The 17,562-nt window shown below is 46.1% G+C and overlaps 1 protein-coding gene across 11 annotated transcripts in view; it reads right to left on the reverse strand.

The window, feature by feature from the left end:
* Positions 1 to 17,562, reverse strand: part of ERC1 (ELKS/RAB6-interacting/CAST family member 1) — a 1,928,212-nt gene that overhangs the window by 1,236,338 nt on the left and 674,312 nt on the right. For all 11 annotated transcript variants that reach the window (XM_085652245.1, XM_085652246.1, XM_085652244.1 and 8 more), the window contains one exon: positions 11,917 to 12,084. In XM_085652245.1, coding sequence (XP_085508371.1) covers positions 11,917 to 12,084 — 168 coding nt within the window. The remainder of the gene's footprint in view (positions 1 to 11,916; positions 12,085 to 17,562) is intronic.

The following is a 17,562-nucleotide window of genomic DNA, read 5'->3' on the forward strand; positions in this document are numbered from 1 at the left end:
TGCTCACGCGCTGGCTTCTCTGATGCAATCGCATCTAAGGGGTGAGCGAGGGGAGGCAATGAGTCTGATGGTGCAAGCCACCTTTCATGCCGTCACTTCCGGTCGTGAAGTCCGCGTCCCTGCACTTCCTTTTTTAGGACTTATGTCCTGCTTTGACTATTCTAAAAGGGTGCAGCTTAAACTCTTCTGCAAGGCTCCAAGGGCCGCATTATTGATGTGGCGCATTTTCCTTTATTGCCTTTTAGCACATTGAAGGGAAATGCGCATATTATGATGAATGTGCTGCCCTCAGGGCAGCTGCGAACTTGCGCTGACCTGGGGGAAGTGTACTTATTTATTTATGTGCAGTTTTTATACAGCGCAAACTAGACACAAATGTATTGGAGCACTTTACATGAGCACCAGTTACATTACACAAGGACTGGTTCACTCTTTGGTAGGCACGGGGAGATTAAGTGATTTGCCCAGCATCAAAGGATGTTGAGCCAATGCCGGGACTCCAACCTGGTTCCCCAGTGACGACGTCGGCAGCTCTGGCCGTTATGCCACATCCTCTCTGGAGCAGCCGCTTTGAAGCCGCTCCGTGTTTTCACAATGCAGGCGAAAACCCGTATTTGCTTTTAAGGGGGATTGCAACCCTTCCAGAGGGCTTTTTTGCCTCTGCACCCACCACAGGCACAGAGGCAAAGGGATTCCCTCATTTGCATGAGGTACGCCCCCATGCAAATGAGGGAACACCCCCTGAAGATAGCGCAGGCGCTTTATGTGCACCAGCGCTTTCAGTATTGCAGTAGGGGGCGCACAAGTGCCTGTGGCCCCTTCTGTAATACCAAAGTGCCCTGGGGTTGCTCAAAGCAGGCGCAAACGCCTGTTGCGCCCCTGGGGCACTTTGTGCAATACGGCCCCAGGTGCCTTTTCTCTAGACACATTCACAGACGATGGCATCCTCTCTTTACGTAATTAGGTTTACTTCCCACAGCATACAGTCTTCCACACTAAGACGTTAAGCACTCAACAGGCTCAATGTTTCTCCCACTATTCCTTTGTCATGGACCCTAAAGGGCGCACCAATCAGATTTTTCTCATCTATAAAGAATGATGCAGCCACTGTAGAATTTTGCCTGGTCGCGGGTTCACATCTGAAATGTAAGGGGATCAACAAAGTGACGACTGGAAACTCGTACTGGGGCACATAACCCAGAACTCAGGTTCGAGGTAGGGGTAGGCTCACACACTGGTATTGGGGGCGGTAGTTTTATGACCCCTACCTCACTCCCTCTGCTTACACCTTCATTTTCACCTGAGGTGAGCTGAGGAGTAAAGCCTCTGCTCTGATTCAAATAACTTCTCAAGAGCAGTGCTCAGTATTAAAGAGGATCTGATCAACCCCAGCAGAGTTTGGAGGGGATGAAGTAAGAGGATGATGGGCATCAAGGATGAAGCGAACATGAACCCTGCAGACTGACTACCTCCAGTAGCTAAGGTAGAACGTAGTATAAGCAGTCCTTTGTTCTCTTCACATTGTGAAAAATCACAGAATGACCTAAAATATTAAGAAATCCTCCTGGACCCAAAGAACATTTACATTTACAGAAAATATAAGCGTCCATAGAGTTCATCTTCATCGCAATAGTTTTCAGAGAGGAAGGAAAAAAGTTACTTATCTGTAAGCCTTGTTGTACAGCATTGGTATCTTTCAAAGATTCACATACTCAAATTATTCCAGGCTGGGAACCCTTTGCAACAATGCTAACACAGCAGTGCAGGGCTTGCACTAAAATACACTGAATTTTAAAACAGACTATTAACCTATTTTCATCAATATGCATGACCCAAACTACAGCCAATCAGAGACCAGCACCCTCAGGTTTTACTTTACCAGAGGCTTTAAACTCATAACATTAACTCGGAGTTAGCATAAATAAAGCTCGTAACTTACTCAGAGTTACTATAAATAAAGCCTCATGACCAGGGTAGGAGGGTGGGTCGCATGTAAATCTATAAAATATGTAAATGATAGAGAAATGGAATTACAGGTAAGTAACTTCTTCATTCTCTAAAACTGGATTTTCTATAGATTCACAAGCGCGAGTTAAGATTAACATAGCAGTACACAATAAACAGTAGGTGGAAAGCCCTTCCTACTCCGGAATCCTTCTTGACATCAACGTCAATGTAGTAATGCTCTGCAAAGGCACGAGTAGTCTTCCACGTGGCAGCCTTACAAATCTCCCTGAAACAGAGCCCTGTAAAAAGGGTCACCGTTGCCGCCACTGCTCTTGGAGAATGAGCTCTGACTTAGTTTGTTCAAGTCTTATACTTACTCGAGCACATAAGATCTTATAATGCAAGAAACTATCCATCTTGCTAAAGTCTGTTTCACAACTGATTTTCCTCTATTAATTGCACCACAAGCAACAAACAGTAGAACTGATTTGCGTAAAGATTTTGTGACCTGTAAATAGAACATAAGGCATCATATTTTATCTAAAGAATACAAGGATCCTTCCATTGTCCTCGATGGATCTGGAAAAAAAAGTAGACAGTTACATTTTTTGTCTGGAATGGAATGTAGAAGGTACCTTCGGAATGAACTTAAGATTCGTCATTAAAGTTACTTTTCTTTGTCCAAAATGCATGCAAGAAAGGTTGTTTGCGTGACATTTGTATTACGCTCCTAGCTGAAGTGAGGACCAGCAAAAAGGCTGCTTTCCAAGAGAGATGCTGTAGACTCGCTTTATGGATGGGCTTGAAGAGAGAACGCATCAAACCATCCAAAACTGTATTCAGTTGCTTCTCTGGTGCAATTTCGAAGCTGGAGGGAATAGTCTAAAAAGTACCTTCATAACTTCTTTAATTATTCGTTGGGAAAATAATGACAAATTGTTTGACTTCCGAAGGAATTTGGAAGTTGCCGTCAAATGAACCTTATTCAAAGCAACCAATAGTCCACCCGTAGCTGGCTTAAAACATTCAGCAAGAATTCATAGGGAAACAATTTTAGTGTATCTTTTGATTCAAAAGACAAAAAGATTCCATTTGTATTGTACGACTTTATTGTAGAAGATGCTCTACAGCATCAAGAATTTGTCCACAATCCTTCGGAATCGGTAAGTGACCAAATTCTATGCCCTGGTGAGTCATGCAGTCAATGTTAAGGACTGGGCATGGTGGGGCAGAATTTTTCTGTTTAACAACAAGCATGGATCGGTTTTGATCTGGATTGGGGTTTGTGCCGATATATTCCATAGGTCCACATACCAATCCTGGTAAGGCCAAACTGGAGCTATTAAAATAGCCGTGCATCATTCCATCTTCATTTTGTAAATTACCCTCGGTATCACTGAAAATGGGGAAAGGCATATATGGACATCCCTGTCTAGTCTATTATGAAAGCATCTCCACTCGACTCTGGACACCACCGTCTTCTGGCAAACTTGGTGCATTTGCAGGTTTTGTGAGCCACAAACATGTCCCACTGTGGAGTGCCCCATATGTAATATATGAGATCTACCTGACCATCGCCCAACTGCTACTCGTGAACAACCAGGTAATGCTAGCTCAAGTGATCCGCTATACTGTTGTGCACTCCCGGAACATTTTCATACTGAAATGTCCACGTTGTAATCAATAGCCCATCTCCATAATTTCTGGGCCTCCTTCGAAAGCATGAGGTGATCCGGTACCTCCTTGTTTCAGGAAGTAAAATATACTCGTGGTTTTGTCCGTTCGAATCCCGACATGCATGCTCTGCACCAGTGACAAGGCTTTCAATGCTAATCTCACTGTCCTAAGCTCCAGGAAGTTATATGCATGTTGCACTCTGTTGACCATTTGTTTCTAATCCCTGGATATGAGCACACTGCCCTAAGAGGGATGCATGCGTTCCCAAAAACAGTGGAGGTTTGTCTGGTTTTAACCGGTGACCTCTGAAGAGGTTTTTACTGCACAACATCTGAGCGACTTTCATAGGAGAGGTCACCCGAACAAACTCGTCCTACTCCCCTGAAATCTGTTGCCTTTGGGCATTCAACTGTTCCGGAATAATACTTATGCGCAAACAGCAATGTGAAATATGAAGAATGGATGAAGACATTGTGCCTAGAATAGCCTTCGGTGTTTTGACTGTGGTGGTGTTGTTCCTGGTCTGCAAAGGCATGCAATGTCAAATTAACTTTTCTCCCCTGACTTGTGAAGGGTATACCAAACCCATATATGCAAACATATTGATTCCAAGGAAACAATATTCCTGCTTGGAATTAGCTGGGATTTCTTGTGGTTGATGGATAATCCTAGATTTAACAGTGTGCATCTTGTAAGATTGGATATTTACAATGCCTGGACGTAAGTGCTTGCTAGAATGAGGCAATCGTCCAGGTATGGATATACCATAACACCTTTTCGCCTTATGATGGCAGCTATCAGCAACAGGTACTTGTGAAAACTCTTGGGGCAAATTTCTGTCCGAAGGGTAAAGCTTTGAACAGCGGTGATCTGCCACCACAATATGAAGGAACCTCCCGTTTTTCGCATGAATCAGGATGTTGAAATAAGCATTCTCGAGATCTATGGATGCAGAGTAATCTCCCCCTCTCAGGAATAGCAAGATGTGCTGCAGAGTAATCACCTGGCAACCCTGGGTCCTCATATACTTAGCTGACATTCCTTAGGTCAAGGATGGGCGCCAATCCCCTGATGTTTTTCAATCATAGAACGAATCTGGAATAAAATCCTTGAGATTGTTCTCCAATTGGTAACTCCTCCAATGCTTGTTTTTTTTTTTTTTTTTAAAGTTTAGCAATGTCCAATAACAACCGAGGAAGGTGCTTGTGATTTTCTCTTTTTGGTGCAATCTCTGGTAGCATTTTCATAAACTTCAGGGTATGACCTTTATTCACTATGTCATATACCCATCTGTATGATGCAATATGTCAGCAGTTTGTTTTTGAATTTCGACTTTCTGCCGCCTACAGGCAACCTTTCTAGGAAGCAGGCTTTGATGGGAAAGTCATTAATTACCTTTTCTCCTCTGTCCTGTTATTATTGGAACCATTATTCTGATCTCTTTGTTGTCTTTGAGACTGAGCATCTGTTTCATAATGTCTGTAGGAACTAAAATATGACCCCGGTTGTAAGACCTCTGAGCTTGATGTCTATAATTTTTGCATTGCTATCGATTTTGTGGAACACCTGAAGATCTAGCAGTTTCTTTGTCTGCTTTAAAGGACTGCAGCGTTTCAACCCTTTTCCCGAAAATATTAGAACCATCAAAAGTCATGTCTATTACTCTTCGAGCTTAAAATAAGTACTCTTCAGCCAACCAAACCTCATAACATTTCCGTTTCCTATTTGACGAAAGGCCTAAGTGGAGGCATCCATGGAGTCATCAATTACAGAAGACGAAGTCTGCTTCCTATCCTTCACTATTCTTTTGGCTTTGGCTACGTCTCCCTCAGGAAGTTTTTCCAGTAATGGAGCTATGCCACGCCATAGTTACCAGTCAAATCCTGCCACAACAACAGAAGCATTATCAATCTTCTCAACAACTGCTTCTAGTAACTTGATTATTTTTCCCATGGACACCCATTTGTGTCCTTTGTCCATAGGAGCCTAACAAGAGGTCGAAGGGTTGCATGATCTTCTTTGGACCGCAGCCAAAACCACAAAATCGGTCTTAACCTGGTATAAAATGCAAAGCAGCGCTGTACTGGTTGCCTTGTATTTCTTCTCAATAAGTGATAAATTGGCAGTAGCCGTAGTAGGATTTTGCATAGTGATTAACCCTTCTACCCAAAAGTGGTCTAATATAGAATTGATCTACACTTCTTTGGACCTTTTCCTTAACATTAAAAATGAAATGAATTATATGAAAAAAACATTTGTAAAGCGCATGGCTACCCGAAGGCATCCCAGCGCTGGTAACGGCAAATAGAGAACCAACCAGACTAGGGGAATAGCCAGGTCTTTAACAATTTATGGAAGGCCAGATGGTTGTATTCCTTGCGTAGGTGAAGAGGAAGGGAGTTCCAAAGCTTAGCTGCATTGTAAGAGAATTGACGGCCTCTGCTTCTAGCTTTCCTAATCCTTGGGACAGTAACCAGGTACAAGTCATCTGAGCAAAGGCGTCGGATAGCCCGATCGGGCTGGATGAAGGAGTGGTTAATAGCCGGGCCCTTTCCGGCTAAAGACTCATGGACAATGCACATCGACTTGAAATTAACTCTTTCCCTAATGGGGAACCAGTGGAGAGAGTTCAGAGCAGGTTTTGCTGATTGATGTTTAGGACTATCCAAAAGGAATCTGGCTGCCCAATCTTGTATCATCTGGAGTTTGGAAAAGGTCGCAATGGAGCACCTAAGTAAAGAGCATTCCCGTAATCCAGCCATGACAGGATGAGTGCCTTAACCATTATTTTTCTTGCCTGAAAAGGGAGGGCTTTACGGAGACTTTTCAGGATGCCATAGCACGTGGCCGCTGCGTTACACGCCTGTGTCTTGAAAGTGAGGTCTTGGTCTAGCCAGACACCCAGACTTTTTAACTGGGTCTTGGAAATAGGAATGGGCTCAAGGTAGTCGGCCATATTGTGTTAAGGTCAAGGGGAGACCGATTCCCCAGAATCATCATCTCGGTTTTTTCCCCACCGTTTAGTTTCAGGAAGGAGTAGTTTATTCATTTGGCAATTTCGTCCAAGCAAGGGCGAAGGCTAGGAGGGGAGTTATCAGCATGATTAAGCCCCACCACAAGGAAACACGTTTTCTCCACATATGTGGTTAGTAAACTAAAATGCTGAGATGCTTTCTCTGCAGGAATGTGAAACCTCCCAATGTCGTCCAGTGGAGTGTCTGTCAACTTAGGATCTGGACTTACACCCTCTGGTATCAAAATAATTCCAATAAGATTCCTGTGCAGGTGTAGCTGGAGTATCTTGAGGCTCTGCGTCACCATCGCCGTCACTGTATGTGGGAGAATGTGGTGAATCTGCACCATCCATGTAATACTAAACTTAGAGGGTTTCCTGATGAACCTGGTTGGTCATCATCTGAAGTAGGCATGTCACCATCAGAGTCAGAAGACAACCTAATGGACGAAGATAACTTCTTGTTCAGCTCCTTTTTATCCAGGGGCTTTGTTTTATAATGTTTGGTAGGACTGAACCTGGAGCCACTGGCAGATTAGATGGATTTGGTATTGATGCATCAGAACTTCGTCTTGAGGGTGGTTCCAGACTTTGATAAATACGCCATTTCATGGCGATTGTTGAACATCTCCAGAAGGATCTGTACCATTTGCGTCGTAGGTTGTTGCCAACCATCACCATATTGACCTTGGTGACTTTAGTTCTCTGCATTTGCAAATCAGGGCGAGTGGCTCATATATCACCATCTGAATCCACATATCTAATTTTAAGACCAGATGGTTTAACGGCTTCTTGGTAAGTCATGGTCCTCTTCACTGAAAAAAAGCATGCATTTTGGACATGGTTTCTTTCAATAGGATATTGTAGTAATCTAGGGTTCTTAATCACACCCTGAAAGGAAGCCAACTGAGTGCATGATACACACCTGTCTTAGTCCACACATTTAGGGATGTTAAATGTGTGTGAAGAAAAAAGAAGTACAAATATGGCAATACACAGGACCTCTGCATATTTTATTATTAACCATGCAGAAAGATAATACTGGGCAAGGAAGAAAAGCAGTTTTGTGGTTATGATTCCAAAATAGGTTTCTTTAAACCAAGTTTCTTCAGCCTCTGCTTTCAAAGGCTTAGGAAAAATGAATAGAAACAGGAGGATCAACTAGGAATGATGAGCAAGAAGAACAGGCAGCAGAATAACGTAGTAGACAATAATGCAAATACAGACACTACTACAACCTCACATGGCTCAAGGTACCAAGTTGCCTAGTACTGGAGATAGAATAGTAAATCTGCCCGAAACCGGGTAGGTCCAGGCAATAAAAGACATCTGGGTAAAGGTTAAAGTCATGATCATTTTCAGTAATAGCAATTTAAGTGTTATGTTAGGTTAGGGAAATTGTAGAAAGAAGTTTATCACCTGTGAGGGTATCCAGGCACTAGCCAGGTGAAAACCGAGTCCAACAGTGGTTGGTGGAGAGACTAGAGTGCTAGTGGAAGAGCCAAGCCATCAGTTTCTTTTGGAATGCCAGCAGCGATGTGGAGGTCCTTATGTGAAGAGGCAGGTTGTTCCAAGACTTTGTCATGAGATGGGAGAAGGATCTGCCTATGGCTCTTGTTCTGCCCGGTACCAGGGCGAGAGAGAGAGGCAGAGCGAAGTTGTCTGGTGGGTTGATGGAAGGGGAGGCAGTGGTTGGTGTTTTGCATAGCCTTGAATGAATGTGTGAGGAGCATTAACTGGCAGCGTTTCTGGACCAGGAGCCACTGCAGCTGCCTTAGGTGGGGAGTGATGTAGGTACGTCGAAGGAGGTCCAGGATGAATCTGGTGGCAGAATTCTGGATGGTCTGGAGTCTTTGTAGGAGGCGGAATGGTATTACTGCATACAATGCGTTGACACAGTCCAGTCTGCTTGTGACAAGGGCCTGAGTGATGGTGCACAATGAGTCCTGGGGGAGCTTCTTGAAGATCTTCCATGGCATGCATAGCATGCGCAGGATGAAGAAGCAGGAGAATTTGACAGCGTAGACTTGTGAGACTGTGGTAAGTTTGTTGTTGAGGATCTGAAGTTTCTGGCCTGCTCAGTCAGGGTTGATGTGGGGCCAAGCTCTGAAAGCCACCAGGAGGAGCCCCAGGCGAAGTTATCATTTATAAAGATTAGCACTTCTGTCTTGTCGCTGTTGAGCTTCAGGCAGTTTTACTTCATCCAGCCTGCGACGCTGGTCATGCAATTGTGGAAGTTGTTCCTGGTGTTGGTGGGATTTTTTGAGATTGAGAGGATGAGTTGTGTGCCGTCGGCATAAGAGATGATATTGAGTCCATGGGATTGGACGATGTAGGTCAGCAGTGTCATTTAAGTGTTGAAAAGGGGGGCTTAGAGACGTAGCAGCACCCGCCTTGAGACCCTCGTGGGTGAGTAGTGCACTCTACAAATGTTCTGATTGATTGAATGAGATGTACTCTTTACATTCTTCCGGTTATATTCCATATAGGTACACTGATATAGGCTCAGGTAACTTCATAACCCTTCACCTACATTACACTTATAACAGTTTACAGGGGCTGACCTTTTATCTAGCTACGACACTGCATTCAGAACGCAGGTATTTCCCTAGTTTGAAATCTCATACATTATGCATGAGGATTCTTGGAAGCACAGCAGGACTACCCTCTCCTGTATAATATCTATGTATAAAGTTCATGCCCGACGTCATCCTAAGTCCGATACAGTAATACAGCGAGGTAGGACCCCTGGGGAGATCTATGGGTATATATACATCACATCCTGCTAAGATAGACAGAGGAGACCAGGACTTCCCAGCCGACACACTGACCAGAGACGCAGAGGTTCCTGCATGCAGATACTCCAGCTCGCAGTGGTCTAAAATCCCTCGAGGGGTGTCCAGCTCGAGACCAGTCAGGTAACGGGGTTGACCTTATCCTAGAGGGATTCTTGGCTTAACACCTACACACATGCTAGGTACACTTCGGTACATCTAGTTAGGGAGGCATCGTAGGAGTACGCATCTTTTTATCATGTATTTTATATACTTGTATGTATTCATGATCACTGTAAGATGGTAGAGCTTTACCATACGTTTACTTTTGTAGTACTGCTAATCATTTATATCCTTTACTGTCCAACGGTTGTTGCAGCGCATCTATTTTACACAAGAACAACAACTGTTCAATAAATACTTATTGAAAACGCCAAGCCTGTTTATTCTGTGTAACTCTCTAAGAAAGACTAAGTAAGCAGGAGTGACTGAGCAAAAACTAGTATATTGTTTCCATGGTCCTGAGGGATCAGGGATGTCATGTTCGATGGTTGCCAAGAACTATTTTCTCCTTGGTAAGAGGAGATTCTAGTGACATTGTGAGCTAGCTGCTATAAGAGGTCAACATACTCAGTGGGGGTGTTCAGAATCAGTCTGACAACAATCCTACAGTGTATGCTGTCCGAACGCGCAGATCCTGTATAGTTTTATAGGAACTACACAACACTGTGAGGAAGAAGGGGATCCACTTGAGTGCTGCCCCCTAAATTCCAATGTAGTGGAATCTGGCAACAAGCATATGGTATGAGACAGTGTTGAATGCCGTAGCTGCCTTACCTCAGTTGAGTGTGGCACAGATGTTGTCCGTCGCTGTAATGAGGGTTCTTTCGGTGCTGTGGTCCCTGTGTAACCCGGTTTGTGAGCTGTTCAGGAATTGATGGTGTTACAGGTGATTGGCGAGTTGCTGATTATTTGCCTTCTCTATGACTTTGGCAGGGAAAGGTAGTAGTGAGATGGGACAGTAGTTTTTGAGTTTTCTGGGGTCAGGCGATTGATTCTTTAGGAGGGCGCTGACATCTGCATTTTCTGGGACAGTGGCACTTGCTATAAAGTTGTTGACGATGGTCGTGAGTTCAAGAGAAAGGACTGCCTAGGTCAGCAAAACTGCTCCTTTTACCATCTTACCTGGGATGTAGTTTCACAAAACTATGTGGAGCACCGACAAAGTAGAGACAGCCAGACACATGCACTGCAGAGACATATTTGGAAGTGACAGAGTAAAATGAAACTATAGAGGACTTCAGAAAGAAACTAAAGCAGATTTTAGAACGTGGAAACTAAAATCTGACATTTCAGAAGTGTTGATGGCTTGGCTGCAAACTATAACCATCATTGGAAAATGTTTTAACACAAGCCTCAGACTTTTGAGAGCAATCATTGTAAGCGTGACCAACGGCAGGAGGGTATGTCACTCATTTCAGACTTTATTATTTTTAAAAAATGGCGATTTTTACAACTAAAAACCCCCCAAAACTATTGTGAGTTTTAACACAAATTCTGAAGAGAAAATCCTGAAATATTCATTCCTTCAATGCTAGAGAATTATATCTCTGTAGCAAATCATGTGCCCGTAAGAAAATTATGCGCCTCTTGTTTAACACTCCTTCTGAGGGTTAGATGAGTAGATGGGTTCTCCTTAGACACAACAGCAGCTCCCTGCACTCATGCCTAGCAATGGTTTCTGTCTATAGAGTATTGGCATCCTCCTCTCTTCATGGTGCATTGATAGAGTGAGTCACACAAGTTTATGGCTATAGAACCACAGTCAGGGAAACGTTTACACAATGGAACATGAACAAGTGAGAGGTAAAAAAGCACTTTTATACAAAAGAAGGAGCGTTATAAACAATATATCACCATGGGGTTCCAAAACAAAGTATACAGTATAAAGAAAGACATTTATAAGTGAAAAAGTCAAGGGTCTTTAAAGTGTCTGCGGGTTACTATAAATGTATAAATGTCAATGTTGTCACATGTTAACTAAGAATACCCAAGTTCCGTCTTTGGTAGGGAAATAGTTCTCCAATTTCTTCCATTCTGGTATTGTCCTTCCAGTTTTACTTCTTAACCAATCACCCATTACATATGTGACTTTTGTCATTTGTAGACAGCAGTAGCTAATCCAAAGCACTAAGAAAAAACTGCTTTAACTTGGACTACTTACAAGAAGCAAATAACAGTTTTATGGTTACCAGGGATTATATCACATTTCGTGCAGGTGGAATTTGTTAGTAGCACACTGATTCGACTGTTGTATCCACAATTATGATGAACCCGATAGCCATTTTTAAATTAATAGGACTCAAACAAAAACGACATATACAAACCAGAAAGTGGTATAACCCTTTTAGAGATAATACAATAATAAACGAGGAATCCAAGCAATCCGCTCAATGGTTATAAAAATGTAACTTGAAAGGAAAATAACATCAATTTTTCCATCACCTCAGTCTGCAGAATGGCAGCTCTCTGTTCTTTGGCTGTGAGAGATTCCTTCAACACCTCAATATGCTGCTTGCTGTCTGAGAACTGGTTAGTGAGGGTCTCAAGCTTTGTCTGCAATGCCAGCAGTTCTGTATCCTTTCGTGAAAGTTCTTGTTTAACTTGACCAATCTGGAGAGCAACCAAAACACCACAAAAACGGTAAGATAAGATACTTCAAAAACATTTTAAAAAGCGTTTAACTCAAAGTCATTTACACATAACCTCGAATCTGACAATTTCCAAAGCAGCTATGATTTCCTCTACACAGGTGCTTTAACAACAATCATTTAGTTCTTTCAAATACTCAATTTAGAGTGGCGTTTTGAGAATTTTCCAAGCAAAGGAAAGGCGAGACAAACTGTTTTTAAGTAATACAGTCTCTAGCTGAGGCAACTTTCCTGAGAAAAATAATGACCAGGACGTCCCGCACACTATGGTTCTTTACATAAAGCACCCTGAATTGCATCCGCTACATCTCTTAGCTGATATCAAATTTCTATATGGCCACCTGTGATTTGAGAAGCTTACATTCTAAAAGAATAGTTTCCATATTATCTTGCTCCTAGTTATTTCAATTCTGATGGTGAGTTCAATTTAGAGATAGAATGCAAGTTTGCTTCATCCTTCACTAAACAAACTTTAGTCTGAGGAGAAGAACCTGTTTGTGTCGGTGAAAAGTTATCAATATACTGACCACAAATACAGGTGTCTTAGCTTTATTTGCACAATGTACATAAGTTGAATGGTACAAATGCTTCATAATTATTTGTTGAAATTAACTGTAAATAAGAGTCAACTCAATAATATTTGTACTTTTTTTTTTTTTTAAAACATTTTATTTGTCGATTGCATATATAGTACAGTACCCTGGGTATCAGGGTCATCCATGAAATCACAATGCATTATGTCACTAAAGCAATCTATTTGTATGCCTGCCATCCAGCAAGGCCACAAAATTATATCCTGAACAATAACAAACCCCCCCCAACCTGTCCCCTGCGTTGCACCATGTCCATATATTCCCCACCACAGCCTTAAAGTCCTGCTGCCACGTCATATCTCGATAAGATGGATCCCTCTGTCTTACCCACCGGCCTGGCGCCCCCCCAGCCTGACCAATCTCACAAATCATCCCCATACATGATCCTCTTCCTTCACTGGTTGCTCCAGCCACAGCCCCTGGTAGTCCGCCCATCTTTTCCATATTTTATAGTGTTTGCGTGGACATCCCCGGGCCACAAATATGGGCTGTTCCAGACCCATACAGAAGTCTAGGCCGTTTTTGCATGCGGTCACTGATGGAGCTCGAGGTGCCTTCCATGCTCTAGCGATGTCCAGCTTTGCTAGTGTAAGGCCCAGCCGCAGCAGGTGCCGCTTATATATATTGCGCCCAATGCCCTCCATGACATGCAGCAGTGCAAATTGTGGCGTTCGTGGGATTGCCCACCCCAGCACCTCGGACAGGTAAGTAATTACCCCCCCTCCAGAACCAGTCTAGGGCAGGGCATTGCCAAGTAGTATGGAGAAATGTTCCTTCCTCCTGGCCACACCTGAGGCAGTCCGGAGCGGCAATCATACCCGCTCGAAACAGTCTGGCCCGGGTGAAATAAACCCTATGCAGATATTTAAATTGTATGAGGCCCTCGGAGCCGCCAGGGCCTCCCTCCAGTCTTCCTCATCTAGGGCACCTACGTCAGACTCCCAGTCGCCCCGCAACTTCTGGAGCTTTGTAGAGCAATGAATAACTAGGGCCTGGTAGATCCTGGAGATCTTTTTGGTCTCCAAGTCCCCCATAAAGAGTCTCGCTTCCAACGAACTAAACTCTGGGAGGGATGTCAGACCCTCCAGGCTAGGGGACAGTGCATGGCGCAGCTGGAGATATCTATAGAACTGTGATTGGGGCATAGAGAATTCTCTTTGTAAGTCCTGGAATGATTTAAGCGTCGTGCCACTCATAACGTCTCCCAATGTCGAGATGCCAATGTCATCCCATCCGCGGAAGCCCCTTAGCGCCATCAGGTCTGGAAAGCGCCCATTGTTCCAGAGGGGGGTCTCTTCAGTTAAGACATTCCACCAACCCATCCGACGCAGTGCTGGCCGCCAGATCAAGAAAACCACTCGCATGGCCGACGGCATGTTGCTGTGCAGGATGGTGTGTAGTGTATTAGATCCCATAAGCAGCCTCTCCAATGCGTATGCCGGGTCCATCCTATCCCCATACCACTACTCGTTGAGAACAAGGTGATGCGAGGCCTGGTAGTAAGACAAGACATCCGAGGACGCAATTCCCCCGCAATACGAGGATAGAAAACATGTTTTAAGGGCCACTCGCACTTTACCCCCCCTCCCACAGAAACTGCCCCAACACTAAATTCACCTGCCGGAACCATCGAGGTGGGATTGGATATGGATAGTTTTGCAGTTGGTATAGCAGCCTAGGCAGCGCCACCATCTTAAATATTGCCGACCTGCCATACAGTGTCAGTGGCATTCGAGACCAGGTCTTGAGATCCGAGCGGATCCTGTCCCACACCGGCGTTATGTTGCGGTCCCAAGAAAGCGCCGGAGCCTCCGAAAGGAACACCCCCAAGTATTTCAGCCCTCCCGCAGCCAGCTGAAAATCCTTCGCCCACGCACCGGGCCTCGAGCAGTCCCCCAGAATCCACAGTGTAGATTTGCGAGGATTCATATAAAGTCCCGACGTCTCCCCAAAGATCTGCATAATCCGTAGGAGTCGTGGCCCTGACACATCTAGCTCCGTAAGGAAGAACAGGACGTCATCCGCATATAATGCGATTCTGTCCGACACCTCCGGAGACCACTCAAAACCTCGAACCTGCGCATCACTACGTACCCACGCCGCCAGCGGTTTCATCGCCAGCGCGAACAGGTATGGGGACAGGGGGCATCCCTGCCGCGTACCCCGCTGTATGGGAAAGACAGTAGATGCCGCCCCCGCCACCCGCACCGTCAAGTCTGTATAGAGGAGCTGGAGGTAGGAAAGAAAGCGCGGGCCCAGATTGAGTCGGCGCAGTAAGGCAAACAGGTATACCCAGCTCAAAGAATCAAAGGACCTATTCATGTCTGCCAACAGGAGCGCCGCCTGCTCCCCGGTTTGTCGAACCACCGCCACGCGCGCCCGCCTTATGTTATGTCTGGTGGCCCTCTGGGGCATGAACCCTGCCTGATCAGGGTGTATAAGAGCAGATATGTGGGGCAGAAGGTGATTGGCCAATGCCTTGGCCAGGATCTTTGCCTCTACATTAAAGAGGGAGATAGGGAGATACGAGGCCCGTTGATCCGGGGGCCAGCCGGGTTTGAGAAATACCACCACTTCTGCGTGTCTCCAGTCTGGGGGGAGCATGCCCCTCTCCCTGGCCTCCTCCACCACGGCCTGATAATATGGGACCAATTGTGTGTTATAGCGTTTGAAAAATTAGCTCGGGAACCCATGGGGCCCAGGCACCTTCCCTGAATTAAGTTCACCCAAGGCTGTGCCGAGCGCCTCCTCCGTTAACGGAAGCTCCAGGCGATCCCGCACTTCCGCACTTCATCAGATACCTGTTTAGGGGGTAGATCAGCTAAGAATTGCTCAACGTTGGCCGCTGGCAGGCATTCTCGGGGGGCATAAAGATCTGCATAATAGGCAGCAAAGCTTTCTGCTATAAGGAGTTGGTCAGTGATCGGTGCCCCTTTACCATCCAATAAGCCCGGGAGGGCCTGGGCATGGAAGGCGCTCTGGTAGAGCCGATAGATCATTTTCCGGGACTTGTCCCCCCACTGATATATCCTACTACGTGTCACCAGCCAAGTCTGGCGAGCTTCATCCATAAGAAGGGCTGCGCAAGACTGTTGGGCCTGGAGCAGTTGCCTCACCCGCAGTCCTCCTCCCTCTTACCTGGCCTGCCGCTCGAGTGCCTCAACGGAGGCCTCCGCTCGCGTCAGCTCTTCCCTGCGCTTGCTGCAGGCCGCTGAACACCAGGAGATATCCACCCCTCGTAGAGTAGGCTTCAAGGCCTCCCACAAGGACCCAACACTAGACACGATCCCTCGTTTGAAGTGAAGTAATGGGCAATAGCTTCCTTCATATATGTACTGTAGGCTGCATTCTGCAGGTGCCACGGCGACAGGCGACACCGAAATGGCTGCCGCCCTCTGCCCATAGCCAACTCAAGGGACACTGGAGAATGAGCAGATAGGCCGCGTGGCAGGATCTCTACTAGCACCACTCCACTAGCCCTCGCCCGGGGAATGAATAGGTAGTCCAGCCTCGAGAAGGTGCTGTGAACCGCCGAAAGGTACGTGTATTCCTGCCTATCGCCGTGGGTCCACCGCCAGACATCAATCCAGTCAAGACTAGCCACCAGGGAGCTTAGTTTCGTGGGGCCGCCCGCCTCATACCACCCTCCCCCCACTTCGGTCTCTGGCCAGGTCCATAACATCGTTCCAGTCCCCTCCCACTACAGAGAGCATAACCGGCATATCCGCCCAAAGGGCCAGTACCTTCTCCACAAAAGACCACTGCAGGGGGGGAGGGGGGGGAGGAGGGGCATACACACTACCCAAAATCACTGGAACCTCCCCAACCGTACCCCTAATAAATAGATAGCGGCCCTACGGGTCAATCCACTGCTGCGTGTGTGCATATGGACCAGTATCGCCACCCCTCTGGATCCCCTCGCAAATCCCGCATGAAAGATCTGTTGGTACCCATAGCGCTGCAGACATGGGGTCTTCGTACCCAAGAGATGCGTTTCCTGCAGCATGAGGATATCCGCCCGAGCCCTTTTTGCCTGATGTAATATTGCTCCCCGCTTAATTTTGTCAAGGGCCCCTCTCACGTTCCAGCTTATAATTCGGAGGGTACCTGGGACTCCTGTGTCCCTTAACGTTGCGCTAGCCATAGGGAAGGGACCCCATCTCCCTCACCAGTAGAGGACTGCGGCTGGATGTAAGAATAGAGTCAGGAGCCCACAATGGAAGTGCGACACGGAACCTATAACTCCCCCCAACAAACCCCCCACCCCATACCTCAATAACTCTGAAGCATCTGTCGCGGTGGGGCGAATACCCAGATCCCAACGGGGGAAGCGGCACTGCCCCATCCAATGGATCCCCAACTCACAGCCCATGGTCCTAGGGCCAAATCTCGACCAGGACAAGTCCGGCAGAGAACCAGCCCACTCCTCAACTCCCCCGACCATTACAGCACAAGGACTACAATAAGCACATTGGGGGCCAGGGAGACCACCCCCGTCCCTTACCAACCCCAAGCGTCAGTGTACCAAAAATCAGTGTCCATGCTCAAGGTCTCCCCCCGCGGAGACCCCACCTGACACAAAGCGCCTCCTGGATCGTGACCGCCCGTCACCCAACCGTTGCCGTCCCTTCGGATCTTTCCGGGCCACCTCTCCAGAGGAGTCCGACTCCCTGCTGGGCGACGTGGGCACTCGCATCCGCACAGTCTTGTCGGTCCACTTGAATACCTCCTCCGGGGTATCGAAGAAGTGAGTACGGGATTGGTACACCACCCGCAGGCGAGCCGGAAACAACAGGGCATATGGTAGCTTAAGGTATCTCAGCCGGGCGTTCGCTGCCATGAAGGAT

The sequence above is a fragment of the Triturus cristatus genome, chromosome 4_1 (assembly GCF_964204655.1).
Source record: "Triturus cristatus chromosome 4_1, aTriCri1.1, whole genome shotgun sequence".
NCBI classification, from domain to species: Eukaryota; Metazoa; Chordata; class Amphibia; order Caudata; family Salamandridae; genus Triturus; species Triturus cristatus.